We start from the raw sequence: 26,945 nt of genomic DNA on the forward strand, positions 1-26,945 counted from the left end.
GTTCATTCTTTCTAATATATAGTGCTAGTCAAAAACCTCTGAAAGAGTCATTCTGGGCATAGTAGGGGCACTTCATGGACCATTGCAATGGAATGACAGCTAGATATTTATCATGAGTTCTTAAATCACATGCATTTTTTAAAAATATATTTTTAAAAATATATTTTAATTGATTTTAGAGGGGAAGGGAGAGGGAGAGATAGAAACATCAATGATGAGAGAGAATCATTGATCGGTTGCCTCCTGTACAACCCCCTGCCCTCCACAGGGGATTGAGCTTGGAACCCGGGCATGTGCCCTGACCAGGAATCAAACCACGACCTCCTGGTTCATAGCTCAACGCTCAACCACTGAGCCACACCAACCGGGCTTAAATCACATGCATTTATTGTCAACACTTAATTAATGAAAATCCAACTGACCGACACACAACTAGACTTCTGTTTCCCCTTCATTTCCTGCTCTCTGCCAGCTCATGTTTAGGAGGAAAGGGGAATGAACAAGCAAATACGTCATAACAGAGTTCTCAAAAGCCTTCTGTTCCCCAGAGAAGTCCTTGGTAAGTTTGTGGACTTTGCCAGTCAAGCCCGACTTCTCTCTCAATCCTGTCCTCATGCCTGTTTGTTGCCTACCCTTTGGGCTGTTCTGACCTGCAGCGTTTGTGTGCGACTGCCACCTGGCCCTGGGCTCTTTGCAGACTATGTGGTTCCTGCGAGGTAACTCCAGGTGCAGACCCAGGCTGTGCTGAATGGTCCTTCCTGTTCCGGTTGCTCCTGGATCCCAATGTGCCCAACTTCCTCCACCCGCTCCCACTCCTGATGCTGGGAGGTGGAAAACTGCCTTTCCCAGAAATGCCTAGAACAGTGGCTCTCAACCTTCCTAATGCCGCGACCCTTTAATACAGTTCCTCATGTTGTGGTGACCCCCAACCATAAAATTATTTTCGTTGCTACTTCATAACTGTAATGTTGCTACTGTTATGAATCGGAATGTAAATATCTGATACGCAGGATGTATTTAGGTGACCCCTGTGAAAGGGTCGTTTGACCCCCAAAGGGGTCGCGACCCACAGGTTGAGAACCACTGGTCTAGAAGAAACCTGAGAAATGATTCGTACAGAGGGAAGCAAGGCTACCCTGAATATCCAAGGATGTCTTCAATCATAAGGATAATTTCAATTTTAAAACCCAAGAGCATCGTAATCAATACGGTGATACCCAAGGCCAGCCAGATTTCCCCAGATGCTCCTAATAACCTAGTACTCTCCCAACTTGCAATATGAGTGGTAAGGTCATGCTTCATGCTTAAAATGAATCATCTCTTTCTTTTTGTAGGAAACCCCTCTTCACCTTAAACCCACGTTTTTAAAACTTTCAAAGTACCTAATGCTTGCACATAAAGTACATTTTATATTACATTTCATGTTCCTGGGAACCACTCCACTTTATCTCATGGGCTCTCAAGATGTGGGGAGGTAACAGTATTGCCTTGGGTTTGTACAGCATTAGAAACATTCTGTACACGACTTTCAAAATATTGTCTCTATCCATCACTACAATAAGCTGTACGTGAATGAGTTAATTTCCTTTTGTAGAAGATGATTCACAGGTCAAGAATCTCACCAGTTCTTCTCAAGCCTAAATTACTGGTCTTTCTATACTAGGCCAGTAGTTCTGACCAGCAGTGACAGAAGCACCTGAGAACTTGATGGAAGTGCTAACCTTGGGTCTCGCCCCAGACCTGCGGAATCAGAAACCCTGAGAGCAAGGCCCAGGGTTTCAACCAGCTCTTGGTGTATTCTGATGCATTTCACCAGGCCAGGGACTGTTCACACTGGCTGTATATTGGTCTGATCTGCAAAATTTTTTAAAAATAGTAATGCCTGGCCCCCAGCCCCAGAGCAATTAGTTCAGAATCTCTGAAGGCTCAGACTTCAGTATCTTTACAAAAACATCCCCAACACAGCTGGTGTGGTTTAGTGGTTGAGCATTGACTCATGAACCGATTCGATTCCTGGTCAGGGCACATGCCTGGGTCGCAGGCTCTATCCCCAGTAGGGGGCGTGCAGGAGGCAGCCTATCAATGATGTTTCTCAAGGATGCTTCTATCTCTCTATCCCTCTCCCTCTATCTCTAAAATCAATAAAAACGTATTTAAAAAAACAACAAAAAAGATCCCCAGGTAATCCTAATAGTGCCTAGGCTTAAAAGACTGACTGCTCTGGAAGATGAAGAACCTGTGTAGCCTGTGAATTCCTTCTGCTTTAGTCTTCAATAGGCATTCCCCTAAAAGGTAACTTATATGAACCTGACTAAGCACTCAAATGTTTTATGGACTCTTGGCATGCTATTTATTAATCAATTTTCTACATGTATCCATATAAAAAGTGTCCATGCAAATCTAAAACCCCTATGAGAAAATCATTATAGCTAACTCCAAAATATGTGCATGACACACCTTACCCAGAAAGCAATGCAACAATCACAGGAGCTTGCACATGAACTGCATTACTGCTAGGCATTGTGCTAGCTAGTTAGCTGCTTCGTAGTCAATAGTCCTTGACAATATTAGCCACAGAAAGGCATGGACCACATACATAAGGGTAATCATACTTATGCATTGCTTCTTTGCCCCTCTGAAGGTGAAAGTTGACCCTTGAGCAGGAAAGGATCCTAGCTATCTATGGACATTCGCATCACTTGAATCATACCATGAAAATTATTTTGCAGCTTCTGAACACTTCCCCCAAGCCTGGGGGGTGATGTTTCTCAAACAGGGACAATTAGCTGTGCCTGAGATTAAGCCAGTTTGGGTTCTCATATACAGAACAAGTGATGCACAGTGCTGAGGAGAGAAGGAAGGGGGAATATTAGTCCTTACATTAAGCTGCCATTCCATAGTTTACAAAGAACTTTCTTCTACATTCCTATTTGGCCATATGCTTTCTCATAGAAGCCAAGGATTTTCACCAGCACCACCTGCAGCAGCTGGCTACCCTTCTTTCTTTTCACTATGAGTAAACGGAGGCCCCAAGTGTCTACGTTACTGGCACCAGGTGACTAAACTTTACGTGGCGTGGCCCAGGAAGGCCGAGTTCACAATCTATGTTTTTATTTATTTATTTTTAGGCGACGCTTGCTTTAAAAAACAGGGCTAGTGACATAGGGACAGCTTCATGCAGAGGGAAGTGAGAGTTAAGCAAACCCAGAGAAGCACTACCTTTCAGATCTACGGTGGCAAAGCTAACACTTTGCAGCCCACTAACGACCCCGACCAGGCAAATGCTCTGCCTGAGCTGCTGATGCTCATCCAAGACAGCGCTCATTCCTCTGGAAGGTCTAGCATCAGGGTTCCTATAAATACCCTCACTGTCTGTGATAGAAACTCATCCGTCACCATTCTAATTGGAATGTGACTACACAAGTCAGTCTTTAACAAGGCCTTTGTAATATTTGGAGGTTATCATAATAGCTTTGAAAAGTCAGTTTTTCAAATTTCTTCTCATTTACTTACCTCTTACTCTCCATTATTCTCAGTTGCCAGATAAAATTACTGGCATTATTCCCTATTGTCTTTAAAAAAAATATAATAATGGCGATAAACATGGAAAGAAATGTTTTAAGACAGAACAGCTCCAAGAAGAAAGAAGTCATATGTTCTTCTGCCAGAGAGAAGATCACTGCTCCCACGTGGGTATACACCCTCCCAGACATTTTCCCTGCAGATAAGCATTTTCACTAGTTAGTATCACAGTGGACATTCTCTCCAGTTTTGCACCTAAAATATCAGGATTTCCTCCATTTTAACTTTCAGTGATTACATAGTATTCTATCTTATATATGTACCATAAGTGATTTAAAAATTTCCCACTTTGCTGAATAATTACCATTTAAACTTTTTGTCATGAGTAATACAGAGCAAAACATCCTTGCATATTAATTCCTATAGATTTATTTGTCTTTTTAAGGAACAATTCCCACAAGTGGATTTGTTGAGTCAAAAGGATTATAGAAAGTTTAAGAATATGTCTTTATCAATCTACTTATCTATTTATAAATTACCAATTTACACTCCCATCAGAAGTGTGTTTGAGTGGCTTCTACTTTGTACCCTCACCAAAGCTTTCAATTCAAATGATGTTTTTGCCAATTGATTGTTGGTAACTACTGCTGCTTCAAAATGTGCATTTCTTTATCATCACTTGTCTTTGGAGACTGGATTTCAGTATTATTTAAGGAGAATGAGTAAGCCTGAAATTCAGCCAAAAAATATCTGGTGCCTCCACATTGCATGGGGTACCCTAAAATTCATATATTATCTTGGCTGATAAGCTTTTTCTTAAGCTTGCAATACAAGAACCTGGCCAATCTCTAAACATTACATTTATCTGAAAGAATCACGAGGTGTGTGTGTGTGTGTGTGTGTGTGTGTGTGTGTGTGTGTGTACATGTGTTAGTAACCACACTCAAGGGGGTCCTTACTGCCTTCTGTCAACTGTCCTAGGAGTTAAACAGCTCTGATAAGAAACTGTCAAAATGAAATGTCATTTCTGAGAACACAATGGCCTGCCACAAAAATATACTTTTAATAAAATGGAATAATCCAATTTTATTTAGTAAAATGCCTATTAAAACACAAGACCACCTCTATGGCAATTGAAGGCTGACACTTCTTATATGGTAGCGAGAGAGGTAAAAAAAGCATTTATTTATTTTTTTAAATATATTTTATTGATTTTTTTACAGAGAGGAAAGGAGAGGGATAGTTAGAAACACCGATGAGCGAGAAACATCGATCAGCTGCCTCCCACACGCCCCCTACTGGGGATGTGCCCGCAGCCAAGGTTCATGCCCTTCACTAAAATCGAACCTGGGACCCTTGAGTCCACAGGCCAATGCTCTATCCACTGAGCCAAACCGGTTAGGGCTAAAAAAGCATTCAAAAGGGAATACATAACTATGCTTTATAAGCAATTTTGGATCCATGTTTTAAACTCCATATTATTTTTTAAAATATACTTTTATTGATTTCAGAGAGGGAGAGGTAGAAACATGATGAATCATTAATTGGCTGCCTCCTGAACGTCCCACACTGGGGATCGAGCCTGCAACCTGGGCCTGTGCCCTGACTGGGAATCAAACCATGATCTCCTGGTTCATAGGATGAGGCTCAACCACAGAGCCACACTGGCCAGACTCCATGTTGATTTTTTAAAAAAATAGCTAGGGTTGACAAATTGTGTAATAAATGTGCTAGAAAGTTGACATAATGAAGTAAATGGATTATAGCAGTTTTTAAAGAAAAATGGGCTGAGCAGTCCCCAAGGTGCACGCTCTTACTCACTGTACCCAAGAAGGCTGTGACATTTCAAAGAAATAGAGTAGGCGGGGGTGGAAGATTGTTCCAGGCAAGTCAAACTGTATGAAATTCCCACATTCTGTGTTGTCCTCATTTCTCTCTCTGGGTGATGGGTGTCTCAGCGTCATTGCGATTCCGCCCATTAATCCCAATGCTGCAGAAGGAGCAGGATGTGACCACCCGGGCTGAGCTCTGAGCGCCTTCGAGCAGGCATTTACCTGGAGGAAGGCTAGATTTTTTAAAGCTTGACAACTCCACAGCTAATGTTTTTCAGATCCCTCTGTGATTAGTAGGAACTGCAGGCTGCCAATAGGCTGGACCATATGCCTTTAGATCTGCAATTTGCTTTTCTGCTCATTGAGAGAAGCCTAAATTCTTGTTTTCTTATGGCCCTGGGCCTGAATCTCAGAGCCATTCAAGAAGCATTGAGGCAAATAGCTAAGGGAAGTTGAATCCTTCAGTTTCTTAAAGTGTAACATCCAGGCTCTTTTTTCCACACCGACCACAATGTTACATTTTTCTGTATTAGTAAAGGCTAAAAAACGTTCAGTTGTATCGCTAAAAAATGTTCTGAGGTGACCTGAGTTTAGCAATAAGCATAAGCCAGTTTTATTTACGAGTAGAATTCATCTTTAAAACTGCTGAACTAGGGAATGCTAGATAGGGCTTGACTACCCTCCAAATGTAACATTTAAATTTGTTGATGCTGTGAGCAGAACCCATGACTTGCTTCTGAGCAGTAGAATATGGCAAAGGTGGTAGGAAGCCGCTCCCCTGATTATGTTGTCTGAGACTGTCTGGCTGGGAGATCCCCCGTCTCCTCCCGTTGTTGGCTTTCAAGCAGCAAGCTGTCCAGGGTCTTACGACCATGAGGACACGTCTTCTGCGAACGGCTGGAAAAAGCTTAGATGCAAGATCTTCCCCAGTTGCAACCCCAACCTCAGCCTGACAGCCGATCCAGAAAAACCATGTGGACACCAACATGCAGGAACCTAGACAATAAATGTGTGTTGTTTTAAGCTGCTACGTCTGTAGTAACTGGTTACACAGGAACAGAAAGCAGCTGCAGGCTTTGGTATTAGACGCTGGGGTCTGCTGTCACAAATGCACAAACACCCGGGAGAGGCTTTCACAGCAGCGAGTGGAGGCTGGGAAATTCTGAGGAGCAGTTACAGAGAAGGAAAGAAAGCTGAAAATGTACAACTTCCTTGATAATGTGTAAGTTTATAAAAATGAACACTTACCACCGAGGACAGAAAAACATGCGCACACTAGTATTGGTTTAAAATAGTGAACACGGTACAACCTGAAGGACACAAAGCAAGCAGACTGGACGCGGGGCCCCTGGGATACCAGTTTATATCAATAAAGCGTTAGTTTTTCTCAACGCGTTTTTTGATTGGCTTCACACACAATGGAAATGATGCTTTGGTTCCTAAAATGAACACTCAGTGTTGACAGTAAGGACACGCTGATAACACCTTCAGAGATAAATGATAAGAATTTGGTAACTTCAATAGGACCAAAGTATGTGCTCAAACCTAACAATTTCATGGGAAATTTTTTTTTTTTTGAAGTTTAGAGTTAAAAAAATCAGAAAGTTGGGAAAAGCAAGACATGGTAGGAAATGCCAGCAAGTCCTAGGTTGGCAGTTGGTCACCGAAAGTGTCATTCTTAGTCCCTGACACGCGAGGAGTTTGATGCGGATGAGCTGCGGGAACACACTGCATGGGCCTTCGTAGAATGCACGTGGGCAACCTGTTCAGCCATGGAGCCGACATGAGCAAGCGGTGGCTCTCTGGTAGGTTAAAGGCAGTCAGAAACCTGGTTATGTAACAGAGCTTCTTTTCTTACAAAAAAGTCAAAACTTTGAAGTTGAGATTCTGTACTCTTTAAAAAGGCCTTTGCAGGCAACCATTTATATATGCAGTAGGGGCCGGGTGCACGATATTCATGCACTTGGTGGGGGGAGGGGTCCCTCAGCCCAGCCTGTGACCTCTCACAGTCCAGGAGCCCCACGACTGATCGTCCCAAAAGGTAGGCCCTGCCCACCCGGCTGGGGCATTGCCCCTGCAGAGGGAGGCCTAGGCTATTCACCGCAGCCTGCTAGTCAGTGGCCTGGGCCTCCCTCTGTGGAGCAATTTGGAAGCCCCCGATTGATTGAACACCCCACTGGCCGGTGGCCTGGGCCTCCCTCTGCAGGGCGATCATGGGGCGATGGCCAGGCCCCCGACCAATCGCATCGCACCCGCTTTGGCTGGCCTGGCACCAGTGCGTGTCATAGCGTGGTCATCCGGAAGGTCATTCTGCTGTTTGGTCGATTTGCTTATTATGCTTTTATTATTATAGATTTTGTTCCCCATCTCCAATACCTGAAATAGTCCACACACTATATCATCACATGTGCACTTTTTATCATACAAAGACAGGCTAGCTCTACAATGCAGACGAATAAAGCCTCTGATGTTGTGCGAATGTGACCTCTGGGCTAAACACATACAGTACTGAAATTGGTACACAGAGAATGCATTTACCATTTTTATTTCGCTATGCAGAAACATACATTCACCATGGGCTGAGTGATGCAATAGACAGTGTAATGGAGAATATATCTTTTTGAAGTCTATTTATAACTAAACAGTAAATAGCTTAATTACAGTGGAAATTCTGTACAGTTTAAGGCTTGGCTCTGAACTAGGTTGTAAATATGGACCAGATTTGGAAATAAAAGTTTTTTAAATAAAAGAAGAAAAATCAATTAAAAAATATAAGAAAGCAGAAATGAAGATAGAAAAAAAATAACACAAACCACCCCAACAGTGAAATTTCAGAATATTGTGAACTAACAAAAATACACATTTTTCCCCAAATAATGACAATTTACATATTTAGGATCTGATAGGGAACTCTGGAAATCTTTCAAGATTGAACGCAGAGCAAAGTGGACGACAAGGAAGAAATCACATTAATATGCTAAAATCAGTACTACCTTATAATGAATTAAATTAGATACACAAAGCAGGACTGGAAGCATTAACTATCTCCAGAGGATCAGAGAGTCGTCACTGTTTATGGGTTAAGAGTAATAAAACCAGGTGAAACAAGTACAAGATTCAAGTGTTTACTGAGTGGACTCGGTTATTGGCACATCTAATCTGGGATAAACCTGACACAACGGACCTAGACAGCTTCTAGCGTTTTAGGGTAATCTTCATTTATCTGTAAACAAAAGATCTGTCACCTAGGAAACTGCAATTGTGTTTAGACTTTAATGATAATAAACTATAAAAGGCATGGATTGGTTATGTGTTACATGAGATCACGGTTTATATTGTTGGTTATGAACGTGCAGGTATAGCTGAAAACTTAGACACTTTGTGAAAATTAAAAATGCTGCTCTTTTGTAATTTTATCGTTGCTTCATGCAATATCAGTTTAGTGCTGCTGATTCGGATTGCTTTATTATGGGAAGATCTCTCTGCCAGTGTCTTTAATTGACGGTCAAGGTTTGTTCTTCTGGATTGAAAGTTTCCACGGGCAGATACAAGTCAGTGGGGTTAGAAGAAAGAACTCCATATAGGCTCTGGTTTTCCTAATGGTTTGCATGACTGGATTCCTGTGCAGGCTAAGTTATTCCTGTAGAAAAGAGAGTTGGTCAGTTATGCATTTGAAAACACCTGAGATCAAGGTCAGAAGAAAAGTATCTTACAGGTTATTCAATGCTTTTTTTTTTTCCAAAAGTATTTTTTATTGATCTTTAAAGAGAGAGGAAGAGAGACAGATAGAGATAGAAATATTATGAGAGAGAAACATCATTGATTGGTTGCCTCCTGCATGCCCCACACTGGGGATTGAGCTCAAAACATGGGCATATGCCCTGACCATGAATTGAACCAGTGACCTCTTGGTTCCTGGGTTGATGCTCAACCACTGAGCAACACCAGCCGGGCTATTCAATGCTCTTTTTGATAAGATGTTGTAAAATACCAGTGTAAGCCACTGATATGCTTTGTCTTGAATAACTACAGCAACATCCAAGTGGCTGAAGCTCTGTGGAGAATCTTTTTTTGCTGTCTATCTTCCAAATTACTATCTTTCAAGTTACTTAGTAACTTGAATCTGAGTGTTTTTTATGTTTTTCTTTAAGAGAGGCCTCTTGTCAATCTATGTTTCTTAAACCAAAGTCAGAGAACTAACTTCTTTCATTTATACATGTAAAACATTTAAGAGACTTTTATTACATAGCCAAGTGTGCAAGTAGCTCATCAGTTGCATTCAGCATTCAAAGCCCCCTAGGGTGCTGAGAGCCCCACAAATGCTTGCATGGCAGGTTAGTATGCATGACAAGTCTGCGCACACACAGAGGATGCTGTCTGCTTGCGAGGCTGGCCCGGTAGCAGCTGGGAAGGCATGCGCTTCCTGGAGGAAAGCGGGACCACAGGACTGAATTTTCCTCCTCCTGAGACGCAATGCTCCACCAGGGGGCAAATCAACACAGAATACAGGAGACAGAAGACATCCAAAATGAAAGTCAGCTCTCAGGCTTGAAATGAAAAATAAACCAAAGCAAACAAAAGCATACACAGGCTATAACCAAACATAATTGAAGAAAAAGCTTACAATGGGATAATGCTGCCATCAAAAGGAATAGGGAGTATATTTTATTTCCCTAGTATTTGGAACACACAAATTGCACCTTTCAGAACAAAACTACCTTAGTTCTGAGCAGGTCACATGGCAAGTAAAATCAAATTTGGCCTTGCAGATTGGCTAATGAAACGAGTATAGGACAAGGACTAAAAGCAAACGCCAGCGAGATCTCGCAAGCAAGGACCCTGCTTTTCCTTTGTCCTCTAGCTGGCACTGTCTGCAAAGTCCTCTGGATGGAACCTCCAAATCTGAAACAAGCAAGCACCTGCCAAGCAAGTCTCCATCCTTTGGGTAACCAGCCAGCCCTGCAAATGCCAGTGAGAGAAAAAAGGAAAGGGTGGAGTCAGGCGAAGGATGAGGGGAAAGTGCCTCATGCCACATGCCAGCCGAGGCCAAGCCAAGTGAATCAGTGTCACCTCTTACCTGGGGTCAATCCTCTCCATCTTCCGGTGTGATCTCTGTCTCTTTATGGACCACTACTTTGGTTACTGACATGTCAGGGTGCTGCTCTTTGGCCTCTTTAATTGCCTGAGCCAGCGCCTATCCCCAAGAAATCACAGAAGGGCAAAGACAAAAAGGAGGTGGAACATGCATGATCAGTAGCAAGGTGGAGACTCATGAGCTAGATCTTTATACACAATTTACAAATGAGGTACAATGATTGCAAAAAGAATCGTACATTGTCTATTGGAAAGTTAATTCAGAAAATTGTTTAGATTACATGCTGGACTGGAAGAATAGCACTGGGAAGAACAGGGCCAACCAGTGTTTTTCTGCCCTGCTGACGGGTATTGACCATCTTACACACACTACCTGGTCATGGTCGATGTCTGCATCGCCCGTGATGACTATTCGCTTCTCAATTCTCGTCTCTGAAATGCCTCCTTTCACAGTCTGAAAGGAAGAGACAAGTGTTATGAATTTTCCCACTTGGAGGAATAATCATTGTTCAATGGAGGAAATGGCAGAAGATGTTGACCCAGTTTTAAGTAACATCATTCTTTTTTTCCTAATTTTCAATTACAGTTGACACAGGATGCTATGTCAGTTCCAGGTGTACAACATAGTGATTAGGCATTTATATAGCTTATGAAGTTATGACCCCGATATGTCTAGTACCCAAGTGACACCATGCATAGTTATTACAGTATCATACGTTAAGAATTGGAAACAGAATTCTGTGGCAGTTATTGTAAATTGTTAATTTCAGAAACAAGGATGGAATGGAATCTTTTGGATTTGGCTGGCCAGTGTTTCTGGAGCACCTCTCATGTGCCAAAGTGTCAGGTAAGCAAAGATTATCAGACTGTATATTTCTGAACAGAACTAGCCCAGGAGGACAAATATACCATAAATATAGTGGTTGAGAAAGCTCCAATGCAGCTTTCCTGGCATACTGAGAGTCACATAACTATTTGCATATGCAGCTAAACCTAGAAAAAGTTCTGAGGGAAGGTCTTACTTTGGTGATGTGGGTGGTGGTCGTGGAACAGGTGGTTTCAGATGTGATCGTCTGTGCACTCATTAGCACGCCAGGCTCCAAATCAGCACTAGGATCAACCTAAGCAAGCAGAGAATAAGATATCACACTCAAATATTTACATTACCTCTCTAGATGTTTGCTTAGTTTAGAGCATTATGGTGACCTAGTTGTCTCCCATAATCACTGTGCACCTCAATCAGCATCTGGCAGCTGCCACTATGGGTAAAGACTGACCCAGACATGGCCATGGCCAGAGCTCACCATCCTATATAATAAAAGCATAGTGTGCAAACTGTCCCCTCGACCGGGAGTTGTACGGGAGTTCGACCAGGGTGCAGGGCCGGCAGGGGGAAGGGAGGGAGGCCCCGGCTGGCAGCTGCTAGGGACCCTACCAGTGTATAGTGCACTGGGCCTCTAGTCATTAATAAAGCTGGGGCTTTAGAAATGAGAGCAGTGGCTGGTTGGGTTAATATTTTTCCTTATCGGTGGCTATGGAAATAGATGTCTGGGCCTTTTTCTACTGTTTGAGATGTAGGAAGACTTATTTAAGGCGCCTGCTACCCCACAATCAGTACTAAAACAACATTATTGCATCTCTCTTGACAGAGACAGTCTGGCTGCTGGTCCTCTGAGTCTCACAAATTGACAATCATGCAGTTACACTTAAACACACTCAGCCACAAAAGGGACAACACAGAGGGCCAGGGCTCCGATCCTCCCAGACTCTTACCTCTGAGGATTCGTATGTTATGGTTTTGGTTTCTGTGTGAACGACTGGCAGCTCCTTGGTAGAAATCTCGAGCTTTGCTCCTCCTGGTGACACACTGCCAAAACTGATGGTTTCTGTCTTCACAGTGGATGACTGCGCCAACAGGAAGTAGGGGAGTGGTCATTAGTTTGTACAAACACAGTTTTGGTTTTTCCCCTCCCTGCTTGGTGGATGGATATATACAAGCACAGGTCAGTGTGAATTAAATGTTTTTATATTCCACGCTGTTAGGGAAGTTGAGAAGTGAGGCACACCACAGACACATGCCCAACAGTCTCCCAGAATTCCATGGCATCTTTATGTGGAATGTTCCAGGTAAAGGAAAACATTTTGAAGGAAATAAACTATTTTTCGTCCCCCTTCCTTGATCTCATAAACTAATCTTAATAAAAAAAAATCATAAATTAGCCTTTTAAAAAATATGAACTTCTTAGAAAGAAGGAACAAGTAATAAGACATAACTCCCCTACTCCCAATACTTTAAGAATTACAAGGAAACAGGATAAAGAACCAAGTTCTGGTATTTGGCACCTGGACAAGCATGGTTTGTGGTCCTTCAGGATTACATTGATCAGAAATCAATTTATCAAATTTTCTAATATCCTGGCTGGACAGGCACTTCCCAGGTTTACTGCCAATTATAATAATTGCAGTGAGAGCAGAAACCACTTCCTGGAACTATATATTATTAAGAATCGTTATATATGTTTGCATGAGACCCATAATTGCCATGCACAACAGAAATAAGAGGAGAAAGAAAATGCACTTGAAAAAGAAAATTAAACTTAGCTTCATCTTTATGCTTAACTAAATTTCAAGGACTCAGATCAGTTTAGTGCTAAAAGTAAATTAACTACTAGTTACCTCAAAATGAGGTTTCTGTTCCAAAGTTTCAGAAACGTGGATTGTTGCACTCTGCTCCTCCTCTGGCTCATGGGAAGCAGTGGCCATTTCTTCCTGTTCCAGGACAGCTTTATCGGCAACCTCCCCTTTCTCCTCTTTAGCCCCCTCCGTCAGAGCAGAGCCCTCCTTCCCTTTAACGCTAGAAGCACCAGCAGATGCTGCCTGTGCTGCAGCATCCGCGTCATCTCCAGCCGCGTAAGAAGCATCCCCACTTGCATGCACATTCATCACACGTCTTTCCTCCACCACCACCGTTTCCTGAACAACCTTCTCCGTGCTAAGTGGCTGGGGGGGCTGGGTTGATTCGGTCTCGGTTTCGCTGGACTCTGTCTTGGTTTCTGTTTTCTGTTTGGGGAAAGATTGTATCAGTGCGACTTTCCATAAACCAAAGGTAAAAAACAACAACAAAAACCACCACCGCCACAACAAAAACCGATGCCACTCACCAAGATGCCTAAAGCCAGTGTGAAGTGCTTATAACCATAAACACTTTAGGAAATATACATTAGCTTCATTCCTCCCACCAGAATCTTTGATGCCTGCCCTCTGCCCTGTCATACACATTAGAATCTGTGCTGCTACTTTGGGATATCCGCAAAAGAAAGAAAATGCAGTGCAAAACACAATTTAAATAATAAACCACTACCACCACCACCACCACCAAAAACCAAACAGAATAAAGAAGCTTTGCAGCAGCACATTCACATTGTTTTGGGTTGCTTTCTTGGACCTCATAGGAGACATAAAATGGTTTAAAAAATGAATGCCATTAAAATTTCTCATCACCATTGCCTTTTGAGTATCTGAAGTATGTTCTTGTAATGGAACAAAATGCATATGACAAGCACGCCATGCAGGCACGGCGGGGAAGAACTGAGGGCACCTCTGAGGTGTTTGAGGCAAAGCCCACTTGGATGCAACACCAACACACACACACACACACACACACACACACACACACACACACAGCAAACAGGCAGAGTCAGAACACCAAGGATGGAAGCAAAAGGCCACCTGAACCCAGCTCTGAGAAGAGGAGGTAACCCCTCCTATGAATTCTGTCGGCTTTCTCGCAGACTCTAATAAACTGAAGATTTCAGAGCCATCCATGAGCTTTTCACCAGAAGACTGCTTAGTCTGAGTGAACAGAGAAATGGAGAGTCAAGCACAGAGACAGGTACCCATACAGGCACACAGCGCATTCACAGCTGGTGAGACAAAACTGGAGGCGGAGGAGAGAGGGAGGAGGGAGGAAGGAATCTACCAGAGACTTGGGGAACGGAAAAGAATGGGACATAAAACAGCCAATCGAGGTGACCATGAGCTCTTGTTGGGTAAGGCAGAGAGAGTTATTAGGATTAGGGAGGCGCTGGTTTAAGCGGATCATTTTTTTCCCTTCATTGCAAGCCACAGCAGCACTATCGCATCTCGGGCACGGGGAGCTGGAAGTAAAACGAAAAGTGTTTTAATGCTCGCTGGACTGCGGTACTGACTGAACCATGAACAAAAGTAAAAAGCTTGGGTTGGCTGCTCTAAACGTAAAGCCAAACAGCAAGATAAACGGAAAGGTTCAGGGTGGAGGGGCGCTGCCTCAGAAAGGTCATGCTGGCATCGGGGCGGTGGCCGAACGAAAGGCACTGGTTACCACGACTCGGGAGGCAGCCGACTCTGTAAGGTAATGGGCAGTGGTGACGCTGAAGGCCGGCTCCTGGGAGTACCTCCACTCGGACAGGCTCTTCCTTCGGGGTCCAAAGAGCCCCACTTTCAAGGCCTCCCCCTGCGGGGCGTGCTCAGCTTGGCTCCACCGCACGCTCTCCAGGCCCACGTGCAGAGCATCCCCGCCCAGCACCTGAGCCTTCCTGGTGGGGTCTTCTTCCTCCGGACTCTGCCGCCGGGACTCGGCCTCCTTGATGGGAGCCAGGGACTCCGACAGCCTCCGTTTCGGAGTGTGGCCCTCGGGTCCTCGCTTGGACTTCTCATCAGCGATGGCTTCCAGGACCTCGTACTCTGTCATGACGGGGGTGACCTTCCTGGGCTCCATTTTCTGAAACACTTCAAGACCCGAGGGCTGCACTCCCTTCTCTCCCTCCTTAGCTTTCTCCGTCATAGTCACGATTTTTCCGGATACGGTATCATAGGACTTTCCGAGAGCGTATATCTTCTGTTTGCTTTCTTCTTTCAACTGCATTTCCTGGGCCAAGTCGTCGAAGCTCTGCATTTCAATGGTACTAGAGCGTAACATGTCGGCGGGAATGTCACCAGTTCTACTGCTCATGGTCACCACCTTGTAAGTCACAATCTTTTTCAAATCGCCATCAACTACCTCAGTAGGTATTTTGTCTACAAAAACCCAATCCTCTGTGCCCTATATTTGAAATATAAAAGCTAAATTAGAAACGCTGATGGCATCTCATTTCTAAAACAAGAATCCTTTACGAAAACCAGGACAAGAGCTACACTCATGTGACTGCACTGGCTGGTGCCATCTAATAATTATCACTGCAATCGCTCCTCATCTGAAATTTATAAGCTCTAATCCTCAATTCAGAATACAGTCTGCATGTGGAGCTGCAGTGCCAGATTTCTTTAAATAGAAACATACTTTGGTGGTGAGATATATCTGATCGTATGTTAAACATCTACATTATTCTATATTTTAACCTTAAATACTATAATCTTGAGGTGGTTGTACAAGTTATTTAGCTTTACGTGTGTTGACACAAAAAGCCAGTTTTCCACATGAAACATAACAGTGTATTCAGATCTGTTCTCGAAAGGAACTTGCCAGCATTCCACAAGTTTCTGGGGATATGCTTGCATGATTGTAAGTTATACTTCCTTATTTAGGAGATCAAATCCATTATACCACTTATTATCCAATAACTATTGCATGTGCCCGTGTTCAAGGCATTAGAAGGAACGATTTCCCACTGTTGGGACGTGGTAGGAGCCTCTTACAAACAGGTGACAGTGGCCTGTACAGTGCTCCAACCTTATTTGCAACTGATGTTCATCGTCTCAGTACTTCCTTTGCCACCTTCCTACTGTCAGTGCCAGTAAGGCAGAAGAAATGAAAGTTAAGACATGTTTGCATTTGGGAAGCCTCACAGGATGGGACCAGGCAGCTGACTAGTCTAACAGGTTCCAGAAAGAAGAGAAATCAAGGAGCAGATAAGCACCTTGGTTTACATTTTAAACTGGAATGTTTTCTACTTGCATACTCATCACTGCCTGCAAACTTGAATCCAGAAATATGTGTGCCTTAGGAAAAAAGAAGTGCAGATTCATCAGCTTGTTGGTGCTGGATTAAAGGAAATGAAATGAAAAATAACCTCTAGGGCCGATGGGACCGTTTTCTGGAAAATGATTTGCTGAGAGGTAACCGCAGAGTCTCCTTCCCGCATTCTCTTTATCACACTTGGCTAGTGGGAAAACCAACAGAAATTCAGAACTTTCAAAGCCATTCAAAGCCATCCAGATTAGTATCACACTAAGGGTAAAACAAATGGTGAAGAGTTCCAATAATTAGAAAAGCCCACACACAGACAGAACCACCTAGGAGCAAAAGCCATAAAGAAATGATGGCTAGCTGGGAACTACAAGGGGGAGAAAATTCCTTTACCCCTCCCCAGAAGCGAAGCAAAAATGGTATACACCTACCTTAGTTTTCAGCAAGGTAAATTTTAAAAAGAAAACAAAACTAAAGACATTTTAATAACACTGCAGTCTGAAGAGCAATACCCTTTCGGAAAATTCTTTTATGTTTGTTTTTTACCTGAGACTCAAGGAATGAAGAGCTTCCCTGCTGCAAAAATATAACCTTTTCAGAAATCTCTCTTTCTTCTTTGGTCTGTTTGAATAAAGGGGGTTGGGTTGGAGAAGAGGAAGCAGACAGTTCCCAAAAAGGCAAGTTAGGAGAGAGTTCTTTTATTGTGCTATACACATAACAGTCATTCTTTTATTTATTTATTTTTCTGAAAAAAGCAAATTATTGTCTATTAATTTGAAAAATGGTCTGAATCCATCTCAAAGTTGAATTAATTATTTCCAAAAAGTAAGAGATAATTTTCCTAAATTCTGGTGTTTGTATGACTCAAACACTCTTATTTCTACAAACACAGAACATGCAAGAGCAATAAAAAGAGTGCCCAGCCTCGAACAGTGTCTCTATGTCAGTCACTGGCACACCGCCAGTGAGTGAGTATGAAAAGAAAATGTTAAGACTTAAAAACATTAAGGTGAGAGTAATCTCGATTCTATTTCTAATACTTGATTGTATTCCCATGTAAGTGCTGCTACATAAAGAGTCAAGAAACACACATGGGTCACTGCATTAGCTACTGATGCGAATAAACCCGGGTCTATATAGATCGACTTGTTTATTGTTCCATAAATAAACATAAAATATACTCAAGGTAGTAGCTTTATTTGAATTTTCATAACATGGTGAAGACTTCTAAAGAGTCAATTTGAAAATATTTTGGTGAATAATTTATTTCAAATCATGCTTACCTTTATTATATCAAATTAAGAAACGTTCAAGTAAATAAGTCATGTTAGAACTAGCTTTTATCTTCTTGTTATTCCTTTCTCTAGTACTAAAAAGGAATAATTTAAGTGGCTATACATTGACTGCTGACCCTATCTTGCACAGCATGCAACTCCATACAACAGTGACAGAAAGGAAGGCAAATTTAAAAATAACAAAGTTCAAAGTTTCCAGAAGAATGGAGCTTTCAAAATAAATTCTATTGTTGTAAACAATATAATTTTATGAGAGCTATTTAGTGAGGAACAAGTAAGACATTTTTGAAGGAAAAATAAAATCCCTGTCCTGCCCCATTTTGGAGAAAGGTATTGGAAGAGACAAAACGTACCGTGTACAATCATTAAATGTGGATTTTTGTTTGGTTTACTTTCAATCATAGCCTCTTTTTCAAATAGGAATAAGAAACAGGAAAGAAAGGTCAAAATTATAGGTACTCTTTAGAATACCACTGCTAGGCCTCTAATTATAATCACTGAATGATTTTTTCCTAAAATGAAAACTTAAAAAAACAAAATCAGCAGGAAAACAGTGGCAGTCAGCATATCCTGTTATCTGACATCAATTCATTTCCAAAAGGTCCGTGTTTATAACTGAAAATGTCCACACTGTCTGCACTCAGAACTGGGTATGTCCAGTTGCAGAAAAGGGTAACAAAGGGGGTAGATATTAAAATTAAACCCTACAATGGTCAACCCCAATCCAGTTAGTTCAGCTAACAGAGAAGAGGTACTGACAAAGAAAAGTTGATAATAAGGACACTCACTAATATAACGGTTTAGAACAGAATTAGATGTATCCATTTTGTTCAGTGACCTAAAAGTTCATCTCTGAAACATGACTGAAACCAAGGCCCGATGCTGGCATGCAAAATTCAGAGGTGCACTCGCTCTTGGGGGAATCAAAGGTTTCTACAGAGCTGGGTCAGGGGTTTTCAAACTGAGCTGTGCATTAGAATTATGTGGCCAGTTTTTAAATAAGAGTTGATGTGTGGGGTGCACATCAGTACTTAAAAATTTCCCATAGATAATTGTAATATGTGCCAAGGCCTGGATGAAAAAATCAAAGAAGTCGGATTCAGAAGATGGAGATAATTCTTCTTAATCATAAATAGATGATCCCTGGTGAATGGATTTGTTTTTTTTGTCCAATTTGAGGTCCACCTAAGACCCGAATAGCAAAAGGAGAGCTGGACTAGAAAGCAGACAAATGCACAAATAGAATCGATTCCAATTGTTCATGGTAGTTACGTTCTACAAAGTCGCTATGAACAATAAACTGGTCAATGCTGAAACACTGCCCCATTGGGGATATACAGGATTAGGTTCCTGGGAGCCTCTGGTCATTATCAATACATAATCTGTTTTGTATGCATTTCTGTTTAAAGTCCTTATATTTAACATAAATTGTTGATCCACATCAACATGGAACTCAGAGTCAACAACACTCTTATTCCTGAATGAGGCTCATCTAACACATGTAGCTTCCCATAAGGCATACTGCTGAATGTTAGACAGCACTTCAATCCTATGCCTGGGGGCCATTTTAAACAGAAAAATCACCAGCAAAAACACAAAAAAGCAATAATGTGGCACTAACCAGGCCATGAAAAGGACACTTGTTTATAGTGTGAGAGCTGAACCAAGAAAGCAGAACCCTGCCTTTCAGCCTCAGCTGGGAACGTATACATTGAGCCACTCAAGGTTTTCACCACTCAGCCTGTCTGCCAAGGACCATGGAACCACTGTTAATACTACACTGGGGTTACAATAAATTTTAGTGAAGAAGCAAATGTGCAAATATGCAGTGTGAATGAGGAGGATTCACTGTACTAAGGTCACATACCTGTAAAACCAGCCACATTAACAAAGAGAATATTGGCGCTGTGTAAGTGCTAATGGGTACTGTCTATTGGGTGGAATTTGGAAACTTTTAATATTCAAGTAACCATAAGGGAACATGCCTCTAACGTGGACAAGGCCAAGGTGCATCATAGAAGACTGTCATGGAAAATATGTGTGAACAGAAGATATACCTGGAATTCTTCACATACCACACACCTACCTTTCCTATGTTCTATGAACCCTGTATGTGGTTTGTCAATTTTCCAAACTTAATAAGGACTGATATTATCTGCTGTTTTGGGGCATATCCTTGCTAATAATGCAAATATTTTAAACTTGAAACTACTGGCAATAAAATTCTCATTTTATAGTAAACATATGTAATATGCTTAGAGTATCATCACCATTACTAGCTTATTACTTGTATTTCTAACTCTGAATTTTCTTTTAATCATAAATTGGTAGCATCTTATAAAAATGTATTTACTGCTCTGGCAAGGTAGCTCAGTTGTTGGAGCCTCGCCCCATACACCAAAAAGGTTGTGGGTTCAATTCCCGGTCAGGGCACATACCTATGTTGTGGGTTGGATCCCTGGTCAGGGCATGTATGGGAGGCAACCGATCTATGTTTCTCTCTCTCTTTTTTCCTTCCTCTCTTTAAAAAAAAAATCAATGAAAACATCCTCAAAACCAAAAAAATACTTAGGAGTCAAACACACCATAGATAAACAAAAAAGATGGTCACATTAAAAACCAGCCCTAATTAGATTCTTTCCACAACATTTTATTACCTAGATTACAAAAAAAATAACCAAGCTTGGGGTCATTGAATCAGGGTTTCTTCAACCTCTCACACAAACAGTATTTGGCCCTTGTTTAAAATTAAATTATTTTAGGAATTCTTTCTAAACTGGTCAATTACTGTTTACTTAGATTTAAAAAGGGACACATGAGTCCTAGCTGGTTTGGCAGATAGAGTGTCGGCCTGTGGACCTAAGGGTCCCGGGTTCGATTCCAGTCAAGGGCACATGCTTGGGTTGTGGGCTTGATCCCCAGTAGGAGGCATGCAGGAGGGAGCTGGTCAATGATTCTCTCATCATTGATGTTTCTCTCCCCCTTCCTCTCTGAAATCAATCTCTCTCTCTCTCTCTATATCTATATATCTATATACATAATTTTTTTCTTTTTTAAAATAAAAAGGGATACATGAAATAATAGGATGATATAAAATAGTAATTTACTTAGAAAAATACCTCCCTTCTAAAATGAAAATCTTTTGGGTACGTGTTTGTAAATGAATATGCTTTGCATGTAGCTTGCTGGGAGGAGAAAAGTTATTTTTTGCACTTTTCACAAACCATAACAAAAGCCAGGGCCATAATTTAGAAACTGTCAAGAATTTATAGAGCATACAAACTTTTTGGATTATTCTTAGGGCCCTCAAATGGAATATAAACTTGGATGCCATGAAGGGGCCTGGACAGTGTTAGAAGGCAGCCCCTAGGCTACTCTGCCCAGCCCCAAGGTCAAGGAAAATATGCAGAGCTCTGTCCCACCCTGAAAGGACCTCTCTTTCTCTGGGACCTGAAGCTCCTTAGGGCTGCTCTTTGATAACCAGGGTTAATCAGCCTTGTTTTTAAGTTCTTTTTCAGGTCTAGCCAAGTCTTTCTATAATTTTCTTTTTGTGGTGGTGCTGGATCCTGGGGTAGAACCTCTGCTTAACAGCTTAGGAGACCCTAAAAGCAGACCAGCCCATCGTCTTCTCCAGTCTAAATAACCAAACTGCTCACTCCTCTGCAGAAGCCATGTTTCCATCCTTTAATTATAAAAAATAATCCTTTCTTGGGCTCACTGCAGCTTGTCTGTGCTAACACAGAAAAGCCAGCACCGTCCAGGGAAAGTGCACTATGTTCAAAGTATCACCTTTTCAAGTTATTAATGATTTTTGGTTCATCAATGTCATTCTCTACGAATAAGATGATTTAATAAATGAAACACATTTTTTACTAGTCTGATGGCCTCGCTCTGTAAAGTCCCTTGTTTATTAGCACCAACCTTTAACTTCTCTATGCGTCCACCTAAGCTTCATTCAAAGTGGCTACCACCTACCATGTTCCTTACTAAGCGACTGTAAGGAGGCATGGGTTTTCTGGTTTCAGTTTTGGTGGCTATTTATTTTTTGTGTTTGTAACTTAATGCAGTGTCTGCCATCCTCAGAGCCAAAATGATCTTCCTTATTCCCAACAGAGATAGTAGATATACAGTAAGTCAAATCTGACTAACTACAATGAAATTTTATGCAATGATAATTAACAAGCGATATTCTTACTAATGCAGGGTCTCCAACATTTAAATCAATTGGAATGAGACATTTCATCTCTTGAAACTCAAATAATCTGATGGAAATTGGTGTTTAATGGCGAAGGAATACTTTGGTAATAGTACTTTCCATTTATTCTGCACAAAAGGATGCTTTTCAAAGTAATTCAAATAGAGAAATGCCTCGGCAGTGTTTAGCTGGATTTGGAATTGTCATGAAGATAGTATAGTGATTGTGGTCACTTTTGATAAATAGCTCTTAAAGGAAGTTTTAAAAATGACCAAAATGAGTTTAATGACATTCTTTTTTTTTCCTACTGCAAAGACTGAAGCATTGACTACTGTTAAAGAAATTTTCTCCCACAAAGGCCTAAGTTTTCTTCTGTTCTGTTTCAGCTTCCTGGACAAATATCTCACAATAATGAAGTCTTGATAAGAAATTAATCAATATGATGCAAGAAAGATGCAGTTTTAAAAAACTACTTTTTTTGAAAGACAGATAAAGCAAGATGATGTCTAATAGTCGACAGTCAGATTAGCTATTCGTGGACCCCACAATGGGAGCACCAAGTCACTCGCACCAGCTGGATCCTCCCTACACTCTGGCTGTAATTTATACAGAGCTTTCCTCTATGGAAGAGTCTCACTTGAAAACATATTCTGGCCTTACTTTCCTTGTTAAAAATAAAATAAAAGCTGGTTATAAATCTGTTAAAATAGCAGTCATATGTATAAAAATCAGTTATAAATAAAAAAAAATACTGCTCATACCTGTAAAAGGCTGGTACAGTATTCCGAGAATAAAGTATGTCCTGAAATTCTATCAACTTCAGGTTACCATTTAGTCAAACATTAGACAACCTCCATAGGCCTTATCTTGCAATTAATGAGAAGCATTCATGAGTTTTCAGGGCATTTCTTAATGCAGCAGAAGCAGCATATTCAGAAAAAGTGTCAGTTCTTTGACAGTAGCTAATTTTCTCCCAGCTGTGAAATCTAGGTTTAATGGGATAGGCGGACATGCATTATAATTCCCGTGGCTCCTTGTTTACTCTTAAGCACCATCTGATGTGACCAACTTGCTCCTTAGCCACCTCATCATTTTATTTTTCAGCCTTTCTTTGGAGCACTGAATATGGCAGCTCAGGTTACATACAGACAAGTGGTGAGATTTTCTACTCAGAAGCTTGCCAAATCCTTTCCCCAGGTGCAGACCCTGTGGAGAAGCGAGTCTAGTGAACAGAAGACAATTGCAACCAACAGCCTGAATACCGACCTCTTCAGGGACAAGTGGTTCTATCATGGGTGCATCTTCCTGCCTGGCGGCTAGTCGCACTGGGGAGGTAGAAAGCCTTTTTTCCCATTCATTCATGATGGCAGTATCTGTGGAGGTTTCTAAAAAGGTTCTTTTCAGCTCACTAATATTGGTCTGATGTTTCATCAGGTCATCTTGAGTTTTATCTAGCTCCTATATTCAGAACATAAAGAATCCAACAGTCAACATTTTACATTTATTTTCCTCTTTCCTCTCTCTTTTTTTTAAAAAAAGTAATGTCCATTTCATTAGTAGTCAAAACAAAAGTTTTGATCACAGCTCATGACACTACCACAAACACTCTGGTGAAAATGTGACATTGCCAAGGAAAAGAGAGGAAAAAATAATCTAGGTCACACAAGCATAAAAACCAAGAGTTTAAAACGGTAAACTTTAAAGCATATAATTCACATGTAACCAGAGAGAATTAAAATAAATACACACACAGGAAAAGAGAGAGGAAGGAAATCAGAGAAAGGTGAGAAGTCATCCCCACTTGTTCACAGGTGAGCGCACACAGTTCATGCATCATGGTATGAGCCCACAGGTATACCACGGAAAGAACTCAACACACATGAACATGCACTGGTATATACTCATACCAACCTCTAACATAAGATTACTATGTTTGACATACACATTTTCACCCTTTATTCGCTTAATCAGACTATTCTGAAAAAAGTGGAGAAGAAAGGGAAAGATAAGGGACATGGTAGTCACTGGAACAAATGTCACCCTCCACACTGCATCAACTACATGGCAACCGGCTACGGAGCATGCTGGGAGACTGGAACACCACAGATGGGCAATGGCTTACACACACTGGGTTTTGCTATTGTCTTATTTTTCATTGTCTACCTGTGCCTTGAGCTCTGCATCTTCCTCCTGGTCCGACTGCCAGCATCAGGAAAGAGCGGGAAACAAAGTCTTACCATGCAAGCGACTCTGAGACTGAGGAACCACGGTCTATATAAACTTGCTAAAAGGAGGCACTAGTTTGCTCTTGCTTACGAATGCTGTTTCTTCTTTGCAAACCACAACATTCCCACACACAAATGACAAAGCTTAAAAAGAAACGAGGAGTAAAAGATTCCTTGCTCAGTGGGTTTCTGCCACTTTAACCTGCAGACCTGTCAGTGTAATGTGTGCACACCTATGCTTGGGCGGTGACAGCAAGGGCTCGGCGGGCTGTCCTTAATGGACATTAGAAATGGTTCAGGAAATGTGGGGAGCCCCATTAAAATTCAAATTCATAAGAATGGCTATGATTTCCCAATAATGAGAGCTTTTTGTAGTGCATGAATCCTCATAATAATTCTAAGAGGTTAGCTATTATTATCCCCAATGTAGGCCAGAGAACGGAGGCTCAAAAAATTTAACACAGAGGTTCTCACATTTAAAAACTTCTTGAAACCTGTAATTTCTTGAACTCATGTACTTAAAAAACCAATTTGAGCTGAGACCGGTTTGGCTCAGTGGATAGAGCATCGGCTTGCGGACTGAGGGGTCCCAGGTTCGATTCCGGTCAAGGGCATGTACCTGGGTTGCGGGCACATCCCCAGTGGGAGATGTGCAGGAGGCGGCTGATCGATGTTTCTCTCTCATCGATGTTTCTAACTCTCTATCCCTCTTCCTTCCTCTCTGTAAAAAATCAATAAAATATATTAAAAAAAAAAACCAATTTGGGAGGGAAGAAGAAAGATATGGGGTAAATAAGAAAATTTTTATAAAAATCAACTACCATCAACAATTACCTTTAACAACACTATTTTTGAGTTTTTAAAAAATACAAAAAAATTACCTAAATGCAACTCTGTTATCCTTCCTCCCTCAACCCTTCTCATTTCAAGGACGTGTCTAATCCTTGGGCTGGTATCTGAGTACGAAAAACTAGGTAAGTAGGCCACGCCACAGTCACCCAGGCCTGTGCTACAGAGGCGGCCCAGAGTAAAGCCACACGCGAGAAGCCAATGCTTGAGCAGGTGGCCATAAGCAAGTCAGTCTATCTGGGTCCAGGTTTCCTTATCTGCCAAAGGGGTCAAGACTGCCTACCCAGCACGCCCCACCCTGCACTACTTTTATGCTGGTTCCTCAAAGAAAAGGAAAAGTGTTTAAAAAGTGTTAGTGCACAGGTAACTCTAACACAGTGTGAGTGATGTGTTAATTCTTAAGTATGTGGTAGGTTCACAGCTCTTCACTTATTTTTAAGCCTCAAAATGTATTGATTTTTGTGCTTCAGATGTTATACAACAAAATGTTAACTTCTATATAAACTTTAAAGTATTATTATTTTTCACTTGTAGCACTTAAGATTACAGTGAAATTTATTAAATATATTTATGTGTAGCTATATGTAACTACTAATTCTTATAAAATAACATGCACTGGTTATATTTTGCCATAGAAAATTATTAACTTTTAATAAATTTACATGATTGCTTAAAAGGATATGAAAAATACTTTTATAATATTATTTTTAACTTAAAAAAATTACGATTTCCAAGCTTTGAATTGAAGTGTGGCATTTCCAAAGGAAGACACTTAATAAAACTCCACTTTGAAATGTTTTTCTGAAGATATTTTCAATAAAATGATTTATAGATACTACTTACAATATTTAGTTCTTCCTAAATACCCAACTAGGTATTATAATATTAAATGCTGTAAAAAGACAACCTAAAGTAAAAATTGTTGCAAAGTAAAAAATAAATTCGGCTAGCACTTTAGGAAATGAACACCTTGACTCCCATTACTATAAATACTGGTTTTACAGAAATTTTAATTATTAATTGGTAGAGAAGATTTGAAAAACAACATAAGCCACACACATACATACATACACACACACATATTTAATGTACCCTAAAAATTTAATAAAGAATACATAATAGCACAGTATTGCTTCTATCATTGTTCCATCTGACCACATTTTTTTCAATAAAGTATGAAGTTATTTAATTTCTCTTCCTAGACAATTCATTTATTTTGAGTGACCTGTGCTACCTCAAGTCTACAAAAATGAGTTAAAAGAAGTATTATTATTTGAACAAGTATACTTGACCATTTGGAACTTAAATATATTTCTTTAACCATCAACAAGCTAATTAAATTAATTGTGATGCTCCTCCCCATTCATCATAGCTGTGATACATAAACAGCCTTTCATTTGGGATAGGGCAGTGGTTGGCAAACTGTGGCTCGCGAGCCACATGTGGTTCTTTGGTCCCTTAAGTGTGGCTCTTCCACAAAATACCGACTTCTGCGCATGGGCCACGAAGTTTCAATCGCACTGTATGTGCGCGTCCGCACGTGGTATTTTGTAGAAGAGCCACACTCAAGGGGCCAAAGAGCCGCATGTGGCTCGTGTGCCACAGTTTGCCGACCACTGGGATAGGGGAATATATGAAAAATAAGCATTATCAGTGTAGCCAAATGATTCTCAAAATGTGATCCTAACTAAAATGGACAGAATCAACAACTTCTGGGGACTCCTTAGAAATACAAATTCTCCATCCGGGCCCCAAACCTTCTGAATGAGAAACATGAAATGGGATTCTACAGAGTTTGGAACCACTAGTCTAGGCCTTATAAAATATTTAACTCCTATTGCTATGATTATAATTTCTCTCCATTCTAAAAGCTAATATGCAAAGTTCCTAAAGGCAGAGCCACCACCCTCAGTGAGTATACCAACCTCAGTGGCAGTGGTTTCCCCATCGGCTGCGGTGTCCGTGCGCTCACTGTCCGTCTATTGACCA

At 41.1% G+C, this 26,945-nt stretch overlaps 1 protein-coding gene across 3 annotated transcripts in view; it reads right to left on the bottom strand.

The window, feature by feature from the left end:
- Positions 1–7,883: 7,883 nt before the first annotated feature.
- Positions 7,884–26,945, bottom strand: part of EPB41L3 (erythrocyte membrane protein band 4.1 like 3) — a 220,820-nt gene continuing 201,758 nt past the window's right edge. For 2 of the 3 annotated variants that reach the window (XM_081097417.1, XM_081097416.1), the window contains exons 13-22: positions 26,882–26,935; positions 24,046–24,081; positions 23,149–23,340; positions 14,178–14,300; positions 13,125–13,508; positions 12,222–12,353; positions 11,471–11,569; positions 10,822–10,902; positions 10,432–10,548; positions 7,884–8,994 (exon numbers count right to left, since the gene is read on the bottom strand). In XM_081097417.1, coding sequence (XP_080953543.1) covers positions 10,438–10,548; positions 10,822–10,902; positions 11,471–11,569; positions 12,222–12,353; positions 13,125–13,508; positions 14,178–14,300; positions 23,149–23,340; positions 24,046–24,081; positions 26,882–26,935 — 1,212 coding nt within the window. In that variant the 3' untranslated portion in view covers positions 7,884–8,994; positions 10,432–10,437. Of the gene's footprint in view, positions 8,995–10,431; positions 10,549–10,821; positions 10,903–11,470; positions 11,570–12,221; positions 12,354–13,124; positions 13,509–14,177; positions 14,301–15,012; positions 15,529–16,495; positions 16,586–16,938; positions 17,014–23,148; positions 23,341–24,045; positions 24,082–26,881; positions 26,936–26,945 lie in introns of all 3 variants that reach the window. The other variant, XM_081097415.1, reaches the window with a different exon arrangement.

This window comes from Myotis nattereri (genome assembly GCF_964212035.1).
Source record: "Myotis nattereri genome assembly, chromosome: 8".
NCBI lineage: Eukaryota > Metazoa > Chordata > Mammalia > Chiroptera > Vespertilionidae > Myotis > Myotis nattereri.